We start from the raw sequence: 24,109 nt of genomic DNA on the forward strand, positions 1-24,109 counted from the left end.
AATAGACATCTTAACTTATATTTAATATGTAGGCATGACTAAGGTATAAAGTTCATATTTATATATAGTGAATTGATGAAATGTCTTAACTTAAATTAACTTGATTTACATACTTCCGGGATACAATTATTTGGTGTTTTATAAATACAAAGCGATGGAACTTTTGTAGGTTTACATTTCCTTATTCCCATTAAACAATCCCTCACTTTGAGAGAACAGCATTACCAATAACCATGACTGGCATAAAATTTATTACCAGCAAATTGTTTCAAAATTGTTGCGTACACATGAAAAATACATGTTTTGCTTCTCTTGAATCTTCTTAAAGCCTAGCTTAAAATACCACTCCGTAGCACGACCTTCTGATTATATTAAGTATTGTATTTGAAATACATTATCGTTGTAATATCTTAACGTACAATAATGAAAGGTGTTTGCACTGCTAATTTTTAAAACTTTCAAAAATTCACTGTTCTATTTTTCAGTTTATTTGAGTTGACCCTATTTAGCTAGAGTTATTCCAAATAGTCATGAAATTTTAGTAAATAATGAAAGTAATCTATTGCTGCAAAACCTCATAAATAATTAATAAATCCATAATTATATTTTATATTATTTAAAACGTATGTTATGTACATAACATATGTTTTGATGTAAAGGACACGAAATAGGACGCTTTATATAATTATTGCCGACACTTGTTTTATCATATTAATTTCAATTACCAATAGCCATTATTTTCATGAATCAAAGACTTATCATCTTTCACTTATAACAAACTTAATTAAGACACTCATCACATTCCAAAACTGATATATCCTTTGATGGCAAATAATATTATCTATGCCAAAGTATGTATTCTATAACTTAAAATATATTGAACATGTGATTGCTTCACCAAGCGATTGGCGTGTTCTTAGTGTTAATAATATGTTTTATTTAATTGAGTTGCGAGAGAAAATCTTAGGGCCCCTGACATTGGGCTCTGACCTCACTTCGACTTTTGGCTGTTACCTTGGCATTGCCTATATATAAGCCTGAATGGCCGACGCATTGAAATTTATACGAATTTACAACCAATAAATACGTAGTACGTTTCGTTAATTTCGTCTTTTGTAAGCTATTTTTATTATATTGTATTTTTATCTCAATGTTTCTCGACGTTTTGGCAACACAATAACAATTAATACGGCGTCATCGTTCTGAACTTTTTTTTTTGTTGACATAAAGCATTCGCTTAGGTTCCAAACTCTGGATTCTGTAAAAACTTGTCGTTTGAATAAAAAAGGATTTAACTAAGAAAAACTCAATTGTTTTAAAGTATGTTTCAAAACATTTTAAATAATATTTTTTTTACTTTAGTTACTTATTACGTTTTAGTTTAAAATAAATGACAGGTCTATAATTTATTTATAATGTTAAAGTTAAACTCACGTAAATATGACTTGTGCGATTAATTTTTATCAACTCGTCGCGTTGGTTGTTTGGTCCGACATTTGCTTCTGGAAAACACGTCCTTAAATTTCAAGGTTTAAATTATATACTGCCTGATAATGCATAATATTTTAGCAATTTTAAGCCAAAGTAATTACGATAAAAGCAATGCACTTTAAGCATTCATCAATTGGCAGATAGAAAATAAGCAATTCAAAATGGATGCACCGAGTTAATGGGAGGCGCCTGCGCGGTGTCCCACTTACACGAGGTCACGGGGTCGTTTCCCCGGACGTATTGATCCGAAGGAAGTGGGGCTCCAGTGCACTGCTCTTGGTATTTTTACCTTCATATTATATCCCAACCCCCTCCAATGATTCCCTGAAGTATTCGCATTTTTCGCGGAATCAGCGAAGGGAAGTTTACCACTCAGTTGTTGTAGAGCTCTAGAATTGTCTACTACATAAGAATTATGTTGTTAGTCCATGTTATGCATTTTATTTAATAAGACTTGTGTACCTAGTTAAGATACTTATGATTTTTATTACGTTTCTTATCTATTATATATGTTCAATATAAATTAAATATATTTAAAGTAAATTTTGTGGTAATTAAAATGTAGGTACTTAAACATCTAATACTCTTTTGTGATATTAATATAAATTAGTATTCAAGTAATTACCATAAATACTAATGAAATGTAGCTAAACTTGACATTGATATTAACTGCAAAATCACGGATCATTTTGGAGTTATTTATTCGTAATTGATACATGTTAATTAATCTTTGTAATTTTGCTGCTATTACTTTTTATATTCGCAAGATTTGAACACTACGGTGACTGATTTCTCTTAAAAAATATTACGTTTCTTAGATATTTTCCTTTTTATTTCTAAAATAATTTTAGTAATAAGTTTTTTTAGAAGCATAACATATTATGTTTCAGTAAATAACACAGATCTACAATTAATCCATTTAGAGTTTTTTAAAGGGTTCAAGAAGTTCACGTCTCATTAATGCCCTTAAAATTAGATTATAGTACAACAATTAAAATCGCAGTTAAAATATTTTACAAGATAATAAATAAATAGAATGTTCTAATTATAATTTTAGTTTTTTTATAAAACTTATCTTTTAATTTCCGCAACATTCTCAAATTAAATAATGGTATATTAATAATAACCAAAAGAATGATGCGCAGAACAGTAATAGGAGCGCAAACAAGTGATATCGGCTTGTTATCATAAGTAGGCCTCGGAGGTAGGTCAATGACGTTCGTTCAACCCCTGCACTCGCACGTGCTGACCTCGACCACCCCTCTCCCCACTCCCCCCACTTCCCACTTCCACATCTTGCGATACTCAAAAAGTAACCCTTATGGTAGGAGACTTCGTGACATCTTCCTTTAACTATCTGAAGAGAGCGAGCACGTTCAAAAGCCTTTTGCATCTTCATTTAACTTAGGTTCATATGTTAACTATTTTGAGACAGACATTAATTTACAGTTTTTATGACATGACTTGACGTATAACGCGGTGGCACTGAATTTTATAAATAAGTTTGCATGTTATAATATCCTAATGTTAAATATAATGTTTCGGGATGGAAGGTTCAAAAGATTCACCTGCAACAAACAAATAGCTATGAAGCAAGGAAATTTTAATAAAAATGTATACACAAAAATTACATTATAAACAAAAAAACATTGAATAAAAATGTATAAACAAAAACTACATTTAATTGAACTACGATGGCTCGGCATAAAAAGATGAGTATTTTATTATTAATACATATATGGAAATAAGAGTCTAGTAGAGATATTTATGCGCTGTAGTAAACTCAGCTTATCATTTCTATTCTTATCCTTGCGCGCCAATGTGAGGCAGTGACAAATTGTCGTCACTTCTTTTATTTGTAGTTTTCAGTTAAGTTAATTTTAATTGAATAGAGTACTTGATATTATTAGTAATTGTGCGCGTAGGAAGGCTTGAGGGTGGCAAACGCCTACAGAGATAATTTAATAGGAGTATGAAATAAAACTCTTTTGTAAATAGAAAACCTAAGATGCATCTAGACAGTGCCAGTGTAGTCCTGAGAAAATATGGAATATTTCGCGAAAAAAGTTTAAATTTGCAGTGTAACGTTTTCATTAATATTTTATATTAAGCTCTTTCTCTTTTTAAATTACATTTTTGTATAAATTCTGTAAGTAATTACCCTCCAAATTATGATCCCTATACTTTCCTATTTTCTCAGCCTTTATATATATTGTTAAATTCCAGCGTAAGGATCCAATCTCATATTAATTAAGAAACACTACTTCTATCAACTCAATATTTACATCAAATTTATTTAGCACATACCTTTAGGAAGACAAATATGTTTTCGTAATATTATAGGCATATAAACAAACTTTTGAATAGTTTTTTTAAATTCACTGGTTCGGAAAGTGTGGTATGATAGTTATTTCGGTACAAAAATCAATGTCTGTTACCAAGCTGTTCTAGGTAGGGGCGAACGCAGGCTGCGCGCAGGTTGTAGTTAGGTCAATGACGTTCGATGACCCGATGCAGCCTGCGCCCTGAAACTAGGGCGAGTACCCCCTATTAATCACTTGTTTCGAACATATTAATATTCATGGTCATATCAGTCGAGAATAGCTAAAGGTATTGATTTTGGAGTTATAATTGCCGTACTTTATAAAAACAATGTACAAAAATTTAAATACGAGCATCTTACAGGCACATTCCGGCACCTAGATGTAGAAGTGATACATTCTTTTATTTTTCAATCTTCTAACCATGTTCTTTCAAATTATATTTTTAAATCTCTTTCACGCAGAAACATCGTATTATTTATTATGTGTACAGACGATGTTAAATTGCATTTAATCGAACATAGTAATATTAACTTGACCTTCATAAATCGGCTTTCAATGTAAATTACTATTGATAGTAATATTTATTCACTGATCTGACGTAATATACAGTTTTAAACCACACTCCTATTAATTATAAACACGAGAGTGGTCGCACAGATGGATAGATTTTTGTTACTTTATAATGCAATTACTAAACGGTTATTTATGAATCAGAATTATTTAATAATTGATAAATCAAAGTTTCCGTCAGTTATTGGTAGAAAATAAACGAATATCCGATCATTAAAACGTAATGTGCATTTGGAATGAATACATTAAGAAGGGAATGGTTTACACCATGAACATTATTTTTGCGTTTTTAAGTCGAAATATGTCCTCTGAGCGCTATTCAGGTTTTCGTACAAACTAAACGAATTGCGTTGTAGGTTTTGAATGCCTCTAGATACCGTTCGTCGTAAGTTTTCCGCATAAAACCTTACAGAATTATCTTTTTGGAACTTTTATATTTTCATTCTCTTACGCAAAGCAATTTAGGGAACTAGATATAATTAAAACTATTGACAAGTACAGGTATAGATATCATATATAATTTAATTATGATTTTAATAATTAATATTATAACCTCAATTGTATAATCTGATAACACTGCAAAGTATTGAGGCTATACATATGTTGTATGTTCTCTGGAAGAGCAGTAATAAGCTTTGTTCAACGCTTTTGTGTCGTTTATAATAAACAACATTGCAGAAAAGTCACCATAGCAGTATATTAAATAAAAATAAAGAGTGTTTATAATCGATTCATTCTGGACTACAGAGGACCTATATAAAAGTTTACAGTGCATGTGCAATCTTGCAGTCGCAAAGTACTAACCTAAGTACCAAGTGCTGGAGCCTTCGCGTAATGTACTCGTAAAAGTAGATAGAATGTCTAAGTCAGCCAGGCCAGTAAGAGCCAAGGCTATATTGTGTAATTGCGTTAGAGCGATTTGAGCCCTATATCGTTTGTAACAAAGTACAGAAACCATAGCATATCACTTCAATGACGTTCGTTGACTCTAACGCTCGGTCGGTGCATTGCTGTTTTCCTTCTCTATCTTTCATGCATTAATATTAGAAACTATTTATGTCATTTCAAATATCAATATTATTTATATTTTAATGTGTTTACGATGCAAGATATGAAGTTTAAATCTGTAACTAAAACTAATAGAGTATCTACTTTAACGAGATGATTCTATCTATCCTGTCTTATGAACTCTAACAGTAATTGGTAACAAGATGTTATTTTAGTCCAGTTTGTCATGAGCTCTGTTATTTCTTTACGTTCTCAATTATTGTCTCGACTACTAAGTAACGGTTAGACACAGCGAGGTCCAAATCAATTGGTCGGTTTGGACGTGAGGCGGCGTAGCTCGTGACCCAATTTCGCAGCTGCTGGTTTCAGCAGTGAGGGGCGCCGCGGGGGCAGGACGGGGGAAGGGGGGCAGCGCAGGCAGTGGGGAACGGCCGCGTGTCAATGCCGTCCGTTGACTCCAGCAGCATCGATGCGGCCTCTGCCTTACATAACCACCGACAATAAGCACTCTGCGAATGCGTGTGATCTGCCACCACATTCAGTACATTCTATTCCATATGTCAGATTTGGCCGACTATAGTAGACAGTTTATTGATTAGATTATATCAAAACGTATTAAAACAGTATTCAAATCCTATAAGGTTACGGTTTTGTTTATGCCATTATTTTTGACATTTCAATAATGCCGATCGAATACTTTGTTCACAAAAGATTGCAACAAATATACGTTGGAACTTCTGATTCATGGCGCTACTAAGTTCAAACTATTTTCCTGTCCATTGCTCAGATTACCTATTTTAGAAAATAGCTAATAATATAAGACATTTTCTAGTAGTGTGGGTACGTCATTGCTTTAATTATTCACGTGAGGGCTCGAATTGTGAATGGAAGGGTGACCCGCTCATTTCAGCAACGTTAACAAAGCCTGAGGGCGGGCGGCTCAAAGCCCGAAAGTGAAAGATGCGCGGGCGCGAGGTGGGGGCAAAGAGTAAGGGGGGCGCCAAGCGGCGAGCGGGGTCGCACGCCAGCGTTAGCGAGCTGAGTGCACCGCGCCGCAGCCTCACGCAAACAAAACTTTAGTTACTAACCTACTTCCGTACGAGCGCGAACCGTGACGCGACTCCCGCTACGCTCCACGCTTGTGCCGTGTATGTATGTGTGATGGACTATTTCACTGAACTGATAATGATACAACACAGTTGAATGGATAGAAATACTGTTCTGAGAAAACCGGCGAGTTCGAACATGTATTACGGTGAGATGTTTTACGGTACATAACAGCTTCTGTTTTGTTTGTACGGCGGTATGCACGCTCTCTTTTTACTTTTCACGATTTTTTTAACAATCACGCACATATCCCAAACACATTAAAAAACATATTGAAGGCTTACTGTTTCATTATATTACATAAATATTTTTGCAACAAAAAATAGAAATACGAGATAGAGTATTTCTGTATTTTTATGTAAATAAAAAATACACCTTTTATATATAATAGTTGACTAGTTTGCGTATTATTTTACCTTAACACTGTAAAGACAAATAACAGAGATTAAATAGTAAAAAAAAATATTTTAAGAAATTCACCCCCAATGAGTCGATAAATTTGATTAAATATCATATGTAGGATCAAAATATTGTATATAAATTTGAAAAATATATGTTATTATTTGTGTTATCTTAAATAATTGAGTAACCGCAGTAATTTAACAAATAGGTGCTCGCCGCCATATTGGTTTCGCTACGAATAGTTGACAATATCGCCACCTATCGGTATATTGTAACATCAATACAATAGATTTTAATCAATATATCACTGGGGAGCGATTTTATTTATTACTCAAATGTACTACAATAACTATACTGTCTACCAAAAAGAAAGGTAAACATACCTGTTGATTCACTTTCCTAATAGAAAATAATTTAACATCTTCTATTCTAACACCATAAAATGTATGGATAATAGATTTGACCACCACTTATTAAGCGTAGTCAGTAGTGTTGTATAAAGCGGAATACTGCGCTTTATTTAATAACATTATGGAACATTTCCTTTTTCATGAAATCCTTTTTTTACAAAAGTAAGTAATAAGATTAAAAATAATTATGTTTAGAACATCAGTACTAAATTTTAATAAAGACTTTACAAAATAATATTATATTTATAACATCATAGCCCGTAGCAAGTGCTACGAAAGCTACGTTGTAGACACTTTTCTGAACATAAAGTTAATCGGCATAGCTACTTTTACAATCTACACTTTTAAAATGTTGGCTAGATATGTGTTTATTTGGTAAACATGTACCGCACATACACACATGTTTAATTTATGAGTGTTTGTGTAAATTTTACGAAAACGCACACAGACGTGTTAGTTCTCGATTGAAAACTAGGTCGGTTCAGTGACCTATATGTTTATCTAATGATTGTAGCGGAGTAATGCCTTATCATATCAATGTTCGCGTTTTAGTTTAGGTTATCTGCCGGGCAACCTGTCTATTGCACTATTCTTTCAGATAACACCAATGTAAACAAGTTCCATTTCCGTATTTAACTTTACGTTACTTTAAGCCATTGGTATTTTACTTTGATCCGAAAATGTTTACTTTTCAAATCATACAAAAGTAAAAATGTCTATGATATTTTTAATACTAAAGATCATTCGATTTGTTAAAATGTCTAATGGTTGCATGTTAATATAAATTTGATAATGTTTTGAACAATTTTTTTTCCATTTTACGCTGTGAATAATATTTTGAAATCTAACATAGTTTTACTCATATCACCTGTCAATGTAAAATGTATTATTTCTTTACTAAGTTTGTTGATTACCAGTGATATACATTTTTAAAAAGGATGTAAATGCAAAGAAAAATAATCATGTCAATTTTGAATTCAAGTAAATTGATTAATAAAAAGTAAAAGTAGTCGATTAAGCCCGATCTCACTTGGTTCAAAATCTCGTCAGATATAAAGTGTATTAAAGTATCGCAATCACGTCCCCTTATCTGCACTTTCTCTTTAAATCCCACATTTAGGTCAAAGTTGATGCTCTTACGGATAAGATCGCGGACAGTTTGAATGATGAGAGACATTTGAAATAAATAGTTTTCGTATAATAAAAATATAACGTATTCCTAGTATTTTTTTCGGTCTAAGTGTGAAAAACGTTTTTTGTATTCTTGTTAATTCGGAATGAATTTCCGGCGAAATAAAAATTATTTCGAGAGGGTTTAGATCACGGCTCGGAGATATATCTGCAGAAGTTACCTAACCGCTAGAAAAATAAAATAACAATTTAAAATAATCTGAAATCCATGTAGAGGATTACTAATGCCAGTCACTCGCACACAAGTCAAAACCATAATCTTTTCCCCGTATTTTAAATTAAATGAAGTAGTGATAATATTAACTAAGAAGAAGAAGTCTTGGACTAATTGATTAAAGTACGACTCAACCCTCATGTCGTGCGGTCAAATCAGTATACTATTTTTTTATTATATGAGCAATTAACACTTACTCGTTCGGCAAAGGAATCTTCGTTTGCTCAAAGAAACAGATGCTAAGTCTAAAACCGATTTAGGGTTAAAGCACCACTGGGTTAAGTTGAGTAATAAACTCGGGTATATGGTAATCGTTTAAAAAGGACGGTAAGCAAAATATGTCCATTTACATTTAATTAATAGTAGGTATGTTTGATTTATGTTTTGCAGATAGTCTTTCTTTTAAAAATGAATAACTTTTTTCTGTATACAATTAAAATAAATTTACAAAGCGCATAGAAAGTTAAATGTGTGTGTCGTAATTCTTATTTATCTCATTTGGAAGGCGTATTATTGTGTCTTTGCCAAGGTCAGTGAAAGTTAGAAAGGATATGCAAAGCGTTAAATGTACTGAGCCCAAAATCATTTCAATTTCATCAAACTGTTTAAATTTAGGATAACAAATATTTTATTATAGTAATTATGTGTTTATCATTATTAATAATTTCGGTTTCAAAATTAGCCTATACTTTTGGTCTGGCTTTAAAATATTCGTAACGTAAACATTTCTTTTAAGCTATCGACACTATTCTTCGCATATATATGTTTTGCAAGTTTATATTCATTCTTGTACTTCAAGTTATACCAATTTTCATGTAATTTAGGAACAAGGTTCAATCATAATTAGGACCCAGTGTTTGTATTGTTTTACCTTCAAATGTACGAAGTATTAGCCCTTCATTTTTGTTAGATACCTAAGCGAAGGTCGACGCAAACTTTATATTTGACATCTGACTCTATCTTACTTGTAATTTAGGTGTATGAGTGAGCAGGATAGATGTTAGTACTTCGAGAGGTCACGCTGCACGTAGATGCGTCAACGCACGCCAGCAAGGTAATGTATTGTCGCTAGGAATGTATTATTGAAATGGTGCTAGATGCGTAATAGAATTGAAAAATTCATCATATGTAACGGATACGTATATGAAACTGTACTTTTATCAAGTGAATGTAAAGTGCAGGTGATTTTCCACTACAATCGTTAATTTCAATATATACTTTATTCATAAAAACAAAAACAGTGATACTATTTAAACAAAAGTGCTCAAGTATCTCAACTATCTAACTAATTGTGTTGATAAAATGGTCAGTGCAATAAAATATTTAAATGGTGGGGTGAATTTTTATGTTGCTACAAAATATTTAATTCGTACAGTAAAAAGTTGTGTTATGTTACCTTAATTATAAATTGTGTTTTATTGATTGGTATCTTAGTACGTATTCATATAAATTTGCTAATTTCAAAAGTACTTTATACCTTTACATATTGTAAGCAGAAACTTCGAACATTACTTCGGACATGGAGTACTTTCCCAATAGACTATTACAAGTCGCGTAAACTGACGTGCGAATGTTGCATAACGCTGCATTGTATTTGACTGTACTCTGTACAGTCGGGATGACTGCCCTAGATTCAAGATTGAAACCGACAATGCAAGTACATTCACGCACACAACTCGTCACGGTTCGTAAATAGTTCATAATATCGCCAACATAGTCTATTATCGCTCCCACACGATAACGCTAGTAAAAGTAGAAACTCCAATTTGAATACTAAGTAAACTTATATTTTAAATAGCACGTTTCCGTTCGTGTTTCTATTTTATGGGTGTAGTATGTAGGCCATTGTAGAGTCTAGAATATTTCACTCTAATCTTGGCATTTATACACAAGCAGTTCAATGTTCAGTTACTCACACTGCGCGGTTTTAATTCCGTAGATTTGTAGTAAGGGTAAAATTCAAAGGCGAGTCTTAGCGTGAACTTTGGCTTCCATATGTCAAAATACCATTCGTTTTAATATACGTGATATACTTAGCGTCATGTCTACACACTAAAATCTCACTTTATCTTTGAAGACGATTGAATCCAAAATGTTTAGAGTAAGTAAGAAGATATTTTGTTGCCCTCTTAAAATAAATTTACCTTATTTTGATCCTCAGTTAGGCTTATTTAAAAATAAATTTTATATTGATTTTTTATATTAATATATACATAATATTAACCATAATAAAATATTTCTTATTTATCACTATAGATTTTAATTACTATAGAATAGCATAAGAACATAATATGTAATCAAGTGCTGTCAAGAAATTAAGGTCAATGATAGTAAAGTCATAAAATTGACTCACCAATTCGTGTACCATATGTAGGAATGTTTCTGCGAAGCTCAGAACGGAACATGTCGCATATTTTGTTTCTTAAAAAATATCTTAAAATACACACGAATTGTTATTCATACTTATTCAACTTCAAGTCAAGCTAAAATATATGAAATAATATTCTTAAACAACTAATTCAAAAAAATAAAGGGTACTAAAATACAAACAAATGTTTCGATTTATTTATTTTAAATTAAAACTTTAGGGCAATATAAGTCCATAGCTGTTGATTTTTTTTACATAAAAGCTTTGTTAGAAATCAAATGTGAAAACTGTACGAGGATATTTCAAGGAAAAAAATTACTTCAATAAACTTATTAGATACGCGAGATATTAGTGACGCAAGAGTAACAGTCGCGTGTTTAAATAAAAACTTTTTGTCCCAGATTATCAACAAATAAATTATTAATAATACATAATTCAGTTAAAACACTAGAAGAATCTATAAAGATCTTAAATTAAATTTATTTGCCAATGAATTTCCCACGCAGGGCTTGAGCGTACCGACCTTGCATCTGAACCTTAGTGACAATGATGTAGGAGTCACGGACTTATGCTACCTCGCGTTTTCCTCTAGATAAAACGGATTTATACTTATTATGATTTTAATTGCATCATTATTCCGCACTGAAAGAGTTAGCTTCTCCGACTTAGTGGACCAAACTTAGTACATTTTATACGGAATCTGGAGAAATAATAAATATTTCGGGTTCGTATAAATGTAATTAAATAGTTAGTAAATCAAGCACAATAAAATGTCGAACCGATACCTTATTATATGGAGTATGAGTCGATAACAAACTTACACATTTTATTAAGTATCTCTTCAGCATAGAATTGTAAATTTAATATTTGATACCGTAATGCAATAATAGATGGCGTTATAAACAGTATTAGTTGCATACACTGTTTATAGCTTAATAATATTATCTATTAAATAATTTATATTTGTATACTTAATAGAGGATATTGCTTTTGTGTTAACTTTACAAACAAACTTTTCAAACTCTCCTTGAACATTTTTAACGCAGTAGAAATAACGCGCTTTCAGCGTATGGATTTTCAAATAAATGTTGTGATCTGTTTATTAAATAATTTCTATCTAAAAATGTATTCGTATGGAAAGTGAACGCATATTAATAGATGACCTTTCAATGCGTCAGCCAAACTTGCATGATGTAACAAACCTATAACATCTATGTGTGCGCATCGAAAGAGAAAGTGGTATAGCTTGACCAGTGCCGTGACTCGTGACTTTATCTATCGATGAAGTATAGTTAAGTTAGATATAAATTTCTTGTTTATTTTCTCTTTTTAAAAATTTTAATCAATGATTATCACTCAATATTTTTAACAAATTTTATATTTAAAGACTTTATTAAGACTTCGTAAACTGTGTGTAATAGAGAGACACTTTTGTGTAAGGGTATTTAATGTGCGTGAAATATAAATGATTCTAAGATCTCACACGTTAATATAATAAAAAAATTGTCGATAACATAACACGTCACTCGTATTGAATAAGACAGGTCCTACGGGATTTACCGTAAAGCTTTAAGTGACGTCACGATCTACACCCGATACCGTTGCATCGTCTGCGCTTGCGCATGCTAGACCGTACTCTCACTTTCTTTTACTCTTTTTACTTTTCGATCTATTGAACGGGACTGAACTTAATGCTACACTTTCGTTTATAATTTAACGAAGTATTTTGATTAAGACAGTATTGTACTATTAAGGATTGAAAATATTTCCATTTAGCTAGGTATATCAAAGGATTAATAAGGTCAATTTCTTACCTAAAATACTGTCTGCAGTGCCGTGTTATTAATATTTGTAATTTAAAACTTTAATGATTATGTAGTTAAGTAATTAGTTATTAGTTATTTTTTTATGATTGAGAAAAATAACTATTCTTGAGAAAAATACTTTGTAGTCCGATTAAGACAAATATTATTTACATCAGTGATGATAAACGCAACGCAATGCACATCACAGTAATTAACATATCTATTGAAAGAGCTTTGTAAGACGGTGACTCTTAAGAAATCGTGTATGAAAACACTTGTAATACAAATTTGACGGCCCTTTACCATAATCGATAAATGTTAATTCAAAGATAAAATCTTAAAGATCTTAAATGCTTAACTAAACCTTGACCACGACTGACATTAAAATCGTACGCCTTTCACGCCTCAAATGGCCGTTGTATAACTGACTTTCCATTTTCTTTGGCATATCTACTACTTATACAAATATAGAGAGCGCTTCGAAGTTGTTTCCAGAAATAAAATTTGATGAAATTATTAAATTTCGAGAAATTACGAAAATAAAAGTTTTACTTTTAAACTTTTTCAAAATAAACTTTACATAATTTAATAATTTCCAATATAAGGCTATCCAAAAAAATCATGATAACAGTAATTTTGTTGTAAAAGATATACCTATAAGCTATTAGAAAAGCGGTGATTCCAGAAATTATGAAATTCAGTATGAGTACAAAAATATTTCGCCATATATTGTGGCCGACACTGTTAAGGTCGATGTGTGGCAATTTTCCCATTTCGAAGAGAAGCAAAACCTTGACCTAGGTGTTAAATTTCATTTCGTCATTTACATATAATTTACGGACTTAAAAAATCGTTACATTCATTATTCAACTTCAGATTTTCTTACCAAAAGTACTTGTAATGATAAAAAAGATTGATCGTCTATTTTTGAGGTACATTTTGGTTTTAGTAGATTTTTTATTTACTGTGAACAAGGTAAAATAGCGATTAATTATTTTGTTTTGATTTTTTCAAGTTTGCAAATGGCGAAAAAGACTACAAACATTACAATTCTTCCGAAAAAGTAATACATACATATATTTATATATGTATATGTTAGGCAAAAATCAAGCGAAAAATTCCATCAGCCCCATACGTCGACTCTAGGTCGGTAGAGGGGCGCCCGCGCAGGTTGCGCCACTCTTTACGCAACAAGGCCGTTCACCCCGGAAGGCATTTTCCTTAGTTTCTTTAATGTGTTACTGTGGCATCGCGTGATCGCATGTTCGTTGCTAACACCCTCTCAGCTGACTAACCCAATTATCCCAATATATATTTAAACAACTGCTGAAGAAGAGTAGATATTTATTTTAATATAGTACACACATGTTGAGGTTTAAAATATTACTATAGAATTTGGCATGTAGCATAGTAAAAAAAATGTATTTTTCAAGAGTACCAGAGTAAAAATAATCTAATTAACATAAATTTATGAATAATCGTGAAAGTAAAAATTCTGTTAACCTCTAATACATTATTGTAGTATATCCATAGAAAGATATATGTCTTTCCTGTATAGCGTGAAGTTGCATGCCAACAGAATGACCGAGTTAATCGCTTACTTAAAAATGCTACACTTGATACAAATAATTAAATCACGAACAATGTATGTATCTAATTCGCAAGTGGATTTACAGTGCACCTAATGAAATAATAAAATATTTCCTTATAATAAATGATATCAATAAAAATTTAAAACCTTTTAAAATTTACATTAAATGAGAAATTTTCTTTAAAGTGTAGCAAGTCTATATAATTTTGATGATTTTCAAAGATGTTACAATCTCTCTATAACTCTATTAAATAAATGTCTAATCACTGTACAGGAAATAAATTTATAAAGACTTTCTGAATCAATCTATACACTGAAGCAGTGCATCTTTTTTACGTAATCTTTGTCGTATATCGTATGGTTTTCCTGTTTATGTTACCCAATTGTTAAATACCAAAAGACTTTAAATACATATTATATATGTCAAAAAAACGATCCAGTGATATGTACGAGTTTCGTAAAGTTATATGCTTATCAAAATGCTTTTATGAATGTAAAACATAAAAAATATTCATGTAAGAAATTACTTTAATAATATGTTAATTGAAAAATGTATTTTGGAATCAACTTTTGACAAAGTTATTTTAAAACACCACTTAAAAAAATTGTCCTAAATAAACAAGGGTAAAGACCTTTTGCGTAACTCATATTACGTGGCCCAGTGAGAGGCAATGTCAGCTTCACCGTACTGTTATGATAAGTTAGCAGAATTCATTGTTTTCTTATTTATATATTATATATTTCGCAGCCAACTAGCTTCATTAGCCGTTCAATTAACAGCCTAGCCGCTTAACTAAACGGCGCCGTTTAACTAGCGGCCTGAAAGATGTTGATTAAACAGCTAGGCAAATGACTTGGATCGATCACGTTTCATTACTTGCCTAGGCTTTTGACTGTTAATTTAAATTTAATTCTACTTTATGCTACTCTCAAACTTGAAACGAAATCTTCAAACAGTCAATATGGCGTCGGCAAACACAACTTTGATGGTGTTTTCCAAAACTGCATGAAAAACTTCAACTACAATGGAAAAGTGTAGTGACATTAATAATGTGAATCTGACTTAAGCAATTTAATTTTAAAAGAAATATTTTTTATGTCATATGTTTATCTTTTTTATTTCTGCCAAATAGTGACTCTATCGTACGAATGGCCTTATTAAATGTTGCAACAAACGGTACGCTTGAATATCTTTTAGGCCGTTAGCTAAACGGCGCCGTGTAGTTAAAAGGCTGTTAATTAAACGGCTTATTAAGCTAGTTGGCTGCGACATATATTTTATGTATATCTTGAAATAAATAAGGTTCTGAATTTACCTACGAAAAATAAATCTTGGCATATCTTACTGTCAAATGTTATAATATCATATATTTAATAAAATACCTGTAAAGAAATAGTATAGCAATCTCTGACATTTAGTAAAACAAATGAATAACGTTACACTATTATGAAACAAGCAACAATAACCTAAGACAACACTGGTAATTCTGAATCTCAAGGTTCTAGTGTCTCAATTAAAATAAACCTTTTGTTTCGATGGTGAACAAGTAACCAAAAAAGGTCGTTGACCAGCCTCGAGGTTTCTACAACTCCTTGATAACTGATAACAGTCTTTACACATAACGTTGCCAGAATAAAGCCAATGTTATTCGGAGTGAATACGACTTAAATTAAGATTCGCACCCACTCGTCATACGGCCTTCTATTTAAATATTCGCTACAATACATTTTCTACTATTTCGGATGGGTTTTTGCAATTTGAACTTAAGTACAAAGTATCAAGACTTAGAACTATGTTTGATATCTTACGATATTTTCGAAATTATCAAGTAAATGTAAGGTGTTTATCGGCGAGTTCTTGACAGCGAAAAAGTGAAAACAGTGGTGGTGGATGAGTTGTGAAACCGGGTGACGCAGGCGAAGTCGGCGCTGCCCGAAGGCACGCGGCGCGTACACAATGCTACCATTATGTAACGCCGTGTATACTTCCAATCACGTACGTGTTACTAGATTGGTTCTATTACTATTTTACAAATATTGCTTTTATTGTTAGATCTGCTATATAATATTAGTAAAAACAAAAATAGATGCAGATCTGACGGTTTTCACGTCATTGATATGTTTGATCCAGCACAACATACTGTCCTATTTTTAATCTCGGTCTTGTATACACTAACCCTCTTATAAAAGTAATGTAAACCTCAAATAGCTTTTGACTGTTGTATCCTTTCCACTGTTGTGTCGATTTGGAAACAAACAATACGATAAAACATTATTTAACTACGAAAAATATCTGAATCAGATGGAACAAGCAATATAAAGTAGAAAATACTACAATATCTGTGATATTTATATCTTATATATAATTTATAAAGAAACTCTAATCAAAAAATATCTAGTGTTTTATTTTTTATTAATGTATTTTTTTTGCCTTCAATAAAGGAGGTTCTATATCTAACTGTGTGTTTGTTTTTTTATATTAATAAGTCTTCGTTTGGAGTGAAGTTCGGAGATGAAGTTCCCTACTTCATGTAATAAACTTTCTATAAATACTTAACTAAATGTATAAATCTAATTTGCAAGTACAATAACCAATACCTCCAACTTTCTAATGATACAATCTCGGTTGACAGTTTAGGCATGCATTTAATTGTTACTTGGTTACCGCTAAACTGATTGAACAATAAAGGCGCTTGTGTCAATGACATGACAACTATTGTTTAAATGTACTACTTTCAAATTTTGCGTTCGAACCTTAAGTAATTAAACAATTGTTTATTATGGTTGATTCATAAAGGCAGTGGCTAAACCACAAGGATGCGAACTTGCAGCTTTGACAGTTGATTAAAATTTTAATCTCAGAATATTTTGAAAATCGCACTCACGCACGTAAAATAAGATATTTTGGAAATTGTCGCGGATGGACAGATATATACGAAAGAACATTATTCAGCAAGAATTCTGAAAATTGATTTAAATTTGTATGTTCGTGAGCTTATATTACATTATTTCGGTGGTTATTAGTTTTGAAAATTTATATTTATTACAAATATTTAAATTGTTTTAAGCTTATTACTTAATTTTATTAGAATTTCAACCAATGTTAGTAACTTAAGCGTAAACTAAACCCCTTAGTTCACGCGTTCGAACTCACGGTCCTCCATTGGATTTTTCTTTTTTAAGCCCTTGTGCGCTTGTACGATAAGTTAAAATATCGTAAGTAATCCTGCTTATCTGACATAAAAGTTGATATGTACAGATATTTAACCTTTATTTCGTAAAGAAGGCAACCCATAAAGGGTTGCAGCATTTGTAAGTTTAAAGTAACGACTGGGTATTATTAATGTGCCTGTATCAAAATTAAAGGGACATCAACCCATGAATATGTAAGTTCCAAATATCGCCGATAAAAGTGTGAATGACCTCACTTAGTTAACAGTGAGGAAAATTGCACTAATGACTGTTTTGTTTCTATGTATCTTGAATTTTATCACTATGTTTTTTTTAAAGTAAAAACAATTTATATGTTTGTGTGTTCCAAAGCGAAAGGCTTCTATTGCAATCAAGTTGTTTGAATAGAAAGAGTAGTACCAATTATTGTGATCTAATTTCTTTCCTATAAAGTTTTATCATAAACTTTGCCAGTCTCTCATGTTCTGTTTAGAGTCACAGAAAGCCGCTTATTTATTTGCATATATTATGTTAAAAATTTATAGGAAATACAATGCCACTTCAATTTTAGCCTCTAACATTTTTTTTTAAATTGGAGTTAATTTCAATTTCTGTTCTTAATATAATAAAATATCCGACTGTCCTAGCCGACTAGCCTAGGAATAAAACAATAATATTGTTTTTGTCGTAGAAGCCAAAGAGCAGTTATCACTTAAATTTAAGAGGGTATGTTACGAGTCCCCTAATAGAAACTCATTGCAACCTTATAAATTATGTTTTGTACGATAATTATCAACAAACCTCTTCGTTGTCTGAATGAAATAACAACTCATAAACTCCGAATATAATAATTTTAAATATAGGAGGATATTTATCAGCAGGTGGATACAATAGCCCACTAATAAACAAACATTTTAATCTTGTCTATCGGATATGCGTCACTTATCAAACCCTAGGTTTATTAACATTGCAAATCTCATAAGATTAAATTCGCCAGTTAGGTCAATCACCTTTACAAAAATCTTTAGACCTAAGAATCTAGGCGTACAAGAGATAAGATCTTATCAAGTCAATACCTGATTAAACATTTAGTTTTTCCCTTACGAAAAATGTCTTGTTTTTTTTAAATAGAAATTGGAAAAATTTTGTTCACACTTCTATTATATTGTTTAGTTAAAAAAAAAAGTACAAGTAGCTACTACTACTGTACTATTTACCTATATATATATACATAGACATATTACAGTTATACGAAAAACGACATACAGTTCTCTGAGTGTCGAAATTCAACACTGATTTTGATTTCATCGTTATTGATGTCGCCTTTCCTGTTTTTGAATAAAAATGGGTTACCTCGAGTTCGCTTTCACCTCTTTTTAGTGCATATTTTGCGTCACTTTGGGTATTATGTACAAGAGGATAGTTAACCCAGTTTCACACTACCAGCTAAATATATATTTGACTACCTGACTATGCGCATACGACGACAAAGATATGTAGATACACCTTGGACATTTTTAAAAATAAATGTGTTTCGTAATTTCATTCTCTGTTTAATATTTTGTTAGTTAAGGGATATAATAAGAAAGGTAAATAATTACAATTAATTATTTTAATGTATATTAATACACTATATATAAAAAAATACAACGTTAGTTAATTTAATTAGGTATGACTCAACTTTTGAAGACTTTATGTTGTAAAATATATATCTTTAATTACAATACTTTGAATAGCTTCCTATCTGTTTAATACAAATTATTCATTGTTAACACAATGAATCAGTAATCTAGATATTTTCAAATAGAGGCCGATGCGAATGAACTCTATTTTAATGTAATACAACACCAAACTGTGCCATCGCCCGTCTAACCTTTTGGACAAAAACTAATGGCTAATGTAGGTTAAATGAGTGCTTATTTTTTTACAAGTTTAAATTTGCATTGCCGTAATTGATGCGTTTGTATGATTTTCGTTAATTGTTTCTTATAATAGTTTCATTTATCAATCTGTACCTGGAATTATTGTAATAAACGCCCAAATAAAGTTAGCAGATGCTCATATAAAGTGATGCCAGTACAGCGTGTGCGCACGCTGCTGACCTACTTAACGATGTTATTGAGAAGTTCCCCCATCGTAGGAACCGCACATGCCTTGCCACGCCGTAACATATTGGTTACTCACATCAAAGTCAACCTAACACTGAAATTCTACTGCACATCTAACGAAATCCCTTGTCGAGTTCATCGACCCCGCTATCGAAATCGCACACTCACACGCGCGTCCTCGACCAAGATAAAAAAATGAAACAAAAAACGCCTCGCGTAACGGTGAATGAATTCAAGACAGAGATAACTATATTTCGGTGGTGAGCACTTCAGTCATAAGGTCGACTACGAAAAACACTAGCTCAATTTTTACAGTACGTAATTACTGAGTTGACGGTGTGTGCGTGAGCGCCGAGAGCGACGCCCGCGTCTGCCGAAACGGAGCCGGAATATTTAGGTGAAAGTGTTTCGAATTTCGACATGACGACATTTGCGCGCAGTCGTTATCGTGGTTTTGCCGAATCTAGAGGTTGAGAGAGCGCGCATGCTGACGCTATCAATCTTCACTTGTGTTATCCCCGTGTCTTTCTTCGCAGGAACGTGCATAGTGCTGCGTTAAAAAACTATGCTGATAGTTGGTGTTTCTTTTAGAAGACGTAAATTGAAAAGGTGATCGGTGGTTAGAAAACGTTGAACTTTGTGTTATGTGCATTTTGCCGTGCTAAGCAAGCTGTCGGCTGGCGAAAAGCTGGGGCCCGAGGCGTTAGACGCCTCCGCACACGCAACTCAACTGCAGACGATGACCTCTACAATGGGTAATTTATATATATTTTTTAAATATAATTTCATTTAAAATCTTATATTTAAAAAATTTAATAATATATCTTGCAGAGCCAGAAAATTTCCCTGGTTTCGTAGCTCGTAGCAAGTGCTACGCGCTACGCGGTGTTTCGTTTGCATTAATAATCGCAATATAGAATGTGTTTTAAAAAAATGCAATGTCAACGATGTGAATGTTTCGTAATCATTGTTATTAATTATTTTACTATTGCTAAAATTCAAACTAATCGGAAACCTAAAAATAACTCTTGAATTTGTGCAAGTGTGTTTAAACATACATTTTAATTTCATTTTAATTGAATGCATTTTAATACTATGTGTTTTAAAATAATATACCATATTCAAACCTATGTTTACAATTTTATAATAAAAATGTCAGGCAATTGATATGAAATATGTATGTATATACGAATTAATGGAAGTATTAAATAAATTTGCAATTTTATTACTACCAGAATAAGTATTGTCTATTTGGAAATAACAATCGGCGGATTGCGAAACAACGACACGTTTTGGGTTCGCCATGACATTCTCAAATCGTCTCATGGATCACGATCACGAAAATTATTTTAACGGAATATGAAATGGAGTAGAGTGAGTCAAAACAGACTCTCTTGTGTTAAAAAAATACGTTTATTTATATTTCAAAACTATTTTGCTTTAATTAAATCCAAGTATGTATTAATTTGTATGAACTGCATAAATGTTTGGCAAACAAAAACAAACAAAGGACTTTTACTTTAAAATATGGCTGACCTATGTCTATACTCTATGATTTGTTAATGTCAATGACCTCATGGTTTTGTCGCTGCCAAAATGTGTTTTTTACGCTCACTTTCCAATGAGGTGAAAGCGAAAAGGTATAATGTCACTTCCTTTCAAAACAGTATAGTGGGAGGATGCCTGTTCAGATAATAATAGTTCTGTTAACAACCATAATGTTCATTGTTGAATTTGAGAATTCGTGACTGTTATTTTACTTACATGTTTGATCAATATGAGAGCTTTTATAAATATATTCGTTGTCAACAATAACAATATTCAAATTATGTCGACAAACAATTTCGTTTACCAGGAATACTTACTATTAATTTTATAAATAACCTTTTTCGAATTTTTCTTTAGTCTATTCTGTCCTTATTAAATAAAGAATAAGATTTAGTCTCATAGAAATATTCATTAAACTCAGTCACAATAATATATATATCTCACAAAGTAAGAGCATTATTTATTAAGAAGTTTTTTAAATAATTATCATACAGGAAGTACAAAATCGGAAGTAACTAGAGGTTTTAAAATGGAACGATTGATCATTTTAATCGTGCGCAGCTTAATGTCAAGGTGCGCACGAAGGCTATCTAAATCCTGATCAGGATATCATAAATCGAACCTCTGGAAACATGTAGGAAAACTATATAAAAGCTATTCAATATTTAATAAATTTCTTTAAAATATATAACGTGATGCAGTCACCGGTTAAATAAATAAATATTACGTTATAGGTTAAAACGAAAATAAAACTACTCTCGTGTTTTGAAAGTGATTAAATATCACCCAATGAAACCCAGCTAAAGTATTAAATTGTCACCGAAACAAGTCGGCCTCGCACCGGCAGTGACATTGTAGCCGGAACTGTTTATTCTTCCGACTTCCAATGACCGCTAAGATGAACTTCATGCAATGAATTTATATTACCTTCAAGCAGAGCATATGAAATATTTTTAAGACAGAAACTTGGTGGGTAACTAACAGATACTTACGTCAATCGATTTATAAAATAATTATGTGCTGTAACTAGTTACTTGTCCATGGCCTTATTGGTAGCACGTAGTGCTTATAAATGTGGTTATCGTGGGTTCAAATTCCTGTGCAAAGTTCGAAGGCTGAGCACTCAGAGAGAGAGACAATTAGAGTAAAATAGACAGAGGAATGAGTGCTCTATGATTCTTAGAAAAAATACTAATTAACGACCTTTATTAGACTAAAATATTTTGATACTTTATGTGCGTGACTAAATTTCAAACAAACCGAATTAGTCCACCCGAAAACTTTGACCCCACTTGAAAAGGTCATTACTCGTTTAACCGGTATAATATTTTATTATTACATTTAACGTTCAATGGCGTATGATCTATTTTTACTTACAAATAAATTATTGATTTTAAAACATCTTAAAACAGCTGAAATTCCTTTATTGCTATTATTAAAAATCATAATTTTAAAAAAGGAACATGGTCGATTGCTTACTGGACTATATTTCTGAATATTTATGGAAGATAAAGAAAATTGGTAATTAATAAATGTTAATTTAGTCATATTATAAATAATTATATCGAGATCAAAAGTTCTTATGTTTACATATTTCCTGTCTTTTAAAAATAAACCTATGTAAAATATTTAACATAGCCGTTTCCTATTGAGTTGCGGAAGTTTAAACCGACCTTAAACAAAACTTATGTAGAAGTCCCGACGCACTACACAGACATTTTATTTGCTTCATTAAAGCGACACTATCAAGGTCTTTGACACGAATTTGTAATTGATAATACGCGAGCCAAAAAAATTTACACGTCTGAGTTATGTTATTTATAAAAAGAAAATTTGAAAATACGATCGACCGACGTCTATTATAAAACATCTTAGAATAAATGTAAGGAAATGAAATGTCCTTCTAACATTTCTAAATAAGGTTTATTTAAGTGTTTAATTTGATAGACACATCGTCAAAAAACTTAAAAAAACCACAAAAATATCATTCACTAAAACAAATCAAGTTGATGTTTCGTCATTTTCTACGTATGTTATATAAAATATTCAAGTAAACATTAAGATATGAAATTTTTATCGTTTTCTCTTCACGGCAGAATTATCTATGATCGTAAAAGTATGACGAAAGTGGTTTCTTATTGATCATCGTAAGAGCCTTTCTACGTACACTATTTCGACTGCGTCAGTTATGACGGTATTACAGCGTATATTAGTGCTAGTAATTTTAAGGCAGTGACACACTGTACACTTCTCTGGAGATATTTAAATAAAAAACCTTGAAATCAGTGTTTTATGTATTTAATTTAGTTTACAATATGTTTTCAACTTCTCTATGATATTGCGTAAATTAAACTTGTTGATCTTGCATTTTAAAATATTCCGAATGCTTATTTAAAACTTGTTGAAATGCGACGGAGAATTGAAAATACGCGACATATTAAAAATGTCGTTCTTTAATGAATTTTTAGGTATACCAGCTGAAATAATTTGGTAATTAAATTAAATATTCATATAGTGATTCAAGTTCATGACATGTGCCAATGTCAAGGACCTAAAATAATGTACACTTATGCACATTGCTATTTAAGTTATGACGTTACTCACAAGTCTATATATGTTAACTGTCATGGTGACGTAAGTTCATACATACATTGAATTGTGTACCTACACGATTCTATACGCGTCGATTTACAACGTATGCGATTATTGATTACTACTCAAAGTATGCATATGATATATTATGTAGGGATTAACACATGCTGTATAAAACAATATGGTTACTGCGTTGTATTTTATTTGAA

General features: G+C 31.7%; 1 protein-coding gene across 3 annotated transcripts in view; it reads left to right on the plus strand.

The window, feature by feature from the left end:
* Nucleotides 1–24,109, plus strand: part of LOC125056020 (hormone receptor 4) — a 65,125-nt gene that overhangs the window by 25,590 nt on the left and 15,426 nt on the right. Inside the window, exons 1-2 of one of the 3 annotated variants that reach the window (XM_047658830.1) lie at nucleotides 6,482–6,648; nucleotides 20,297–20,515. The exons of 1 other annotated variant lie outside the window; for it this stretch is intronic. In XM_047658830.1, the coding sequence (XP_047514786.1) occupies nucleotides 20,500–20,515 (16 nt within the window). In that variant the 5' untranslated portion in view covers nucleotides 6,482–6,648; nucleotides 20,297–20,499. Of the gene's footprint in view, nucleotides 1–6,481; nucleotides 6,649–20,296; nucleotides 20,516–24,109 lie in introns of those variants that run through there. One more of the 3 variants, XM_047658829.1, reaches the window with a different exon arrangement.

The sequence above is a fragment of the Pieris napi genome, chromosome 14, assembly GCF_905475465.1.
Source record: "Pieris napi chromosome 14, ilPieNapi1.2, whole genome shotgun sequence".
NCBI lineage: Eukaryota > Metazoa > Arthropoda > Insecta > Lepidoptera > Pieridae > Pieris > Pieris napi.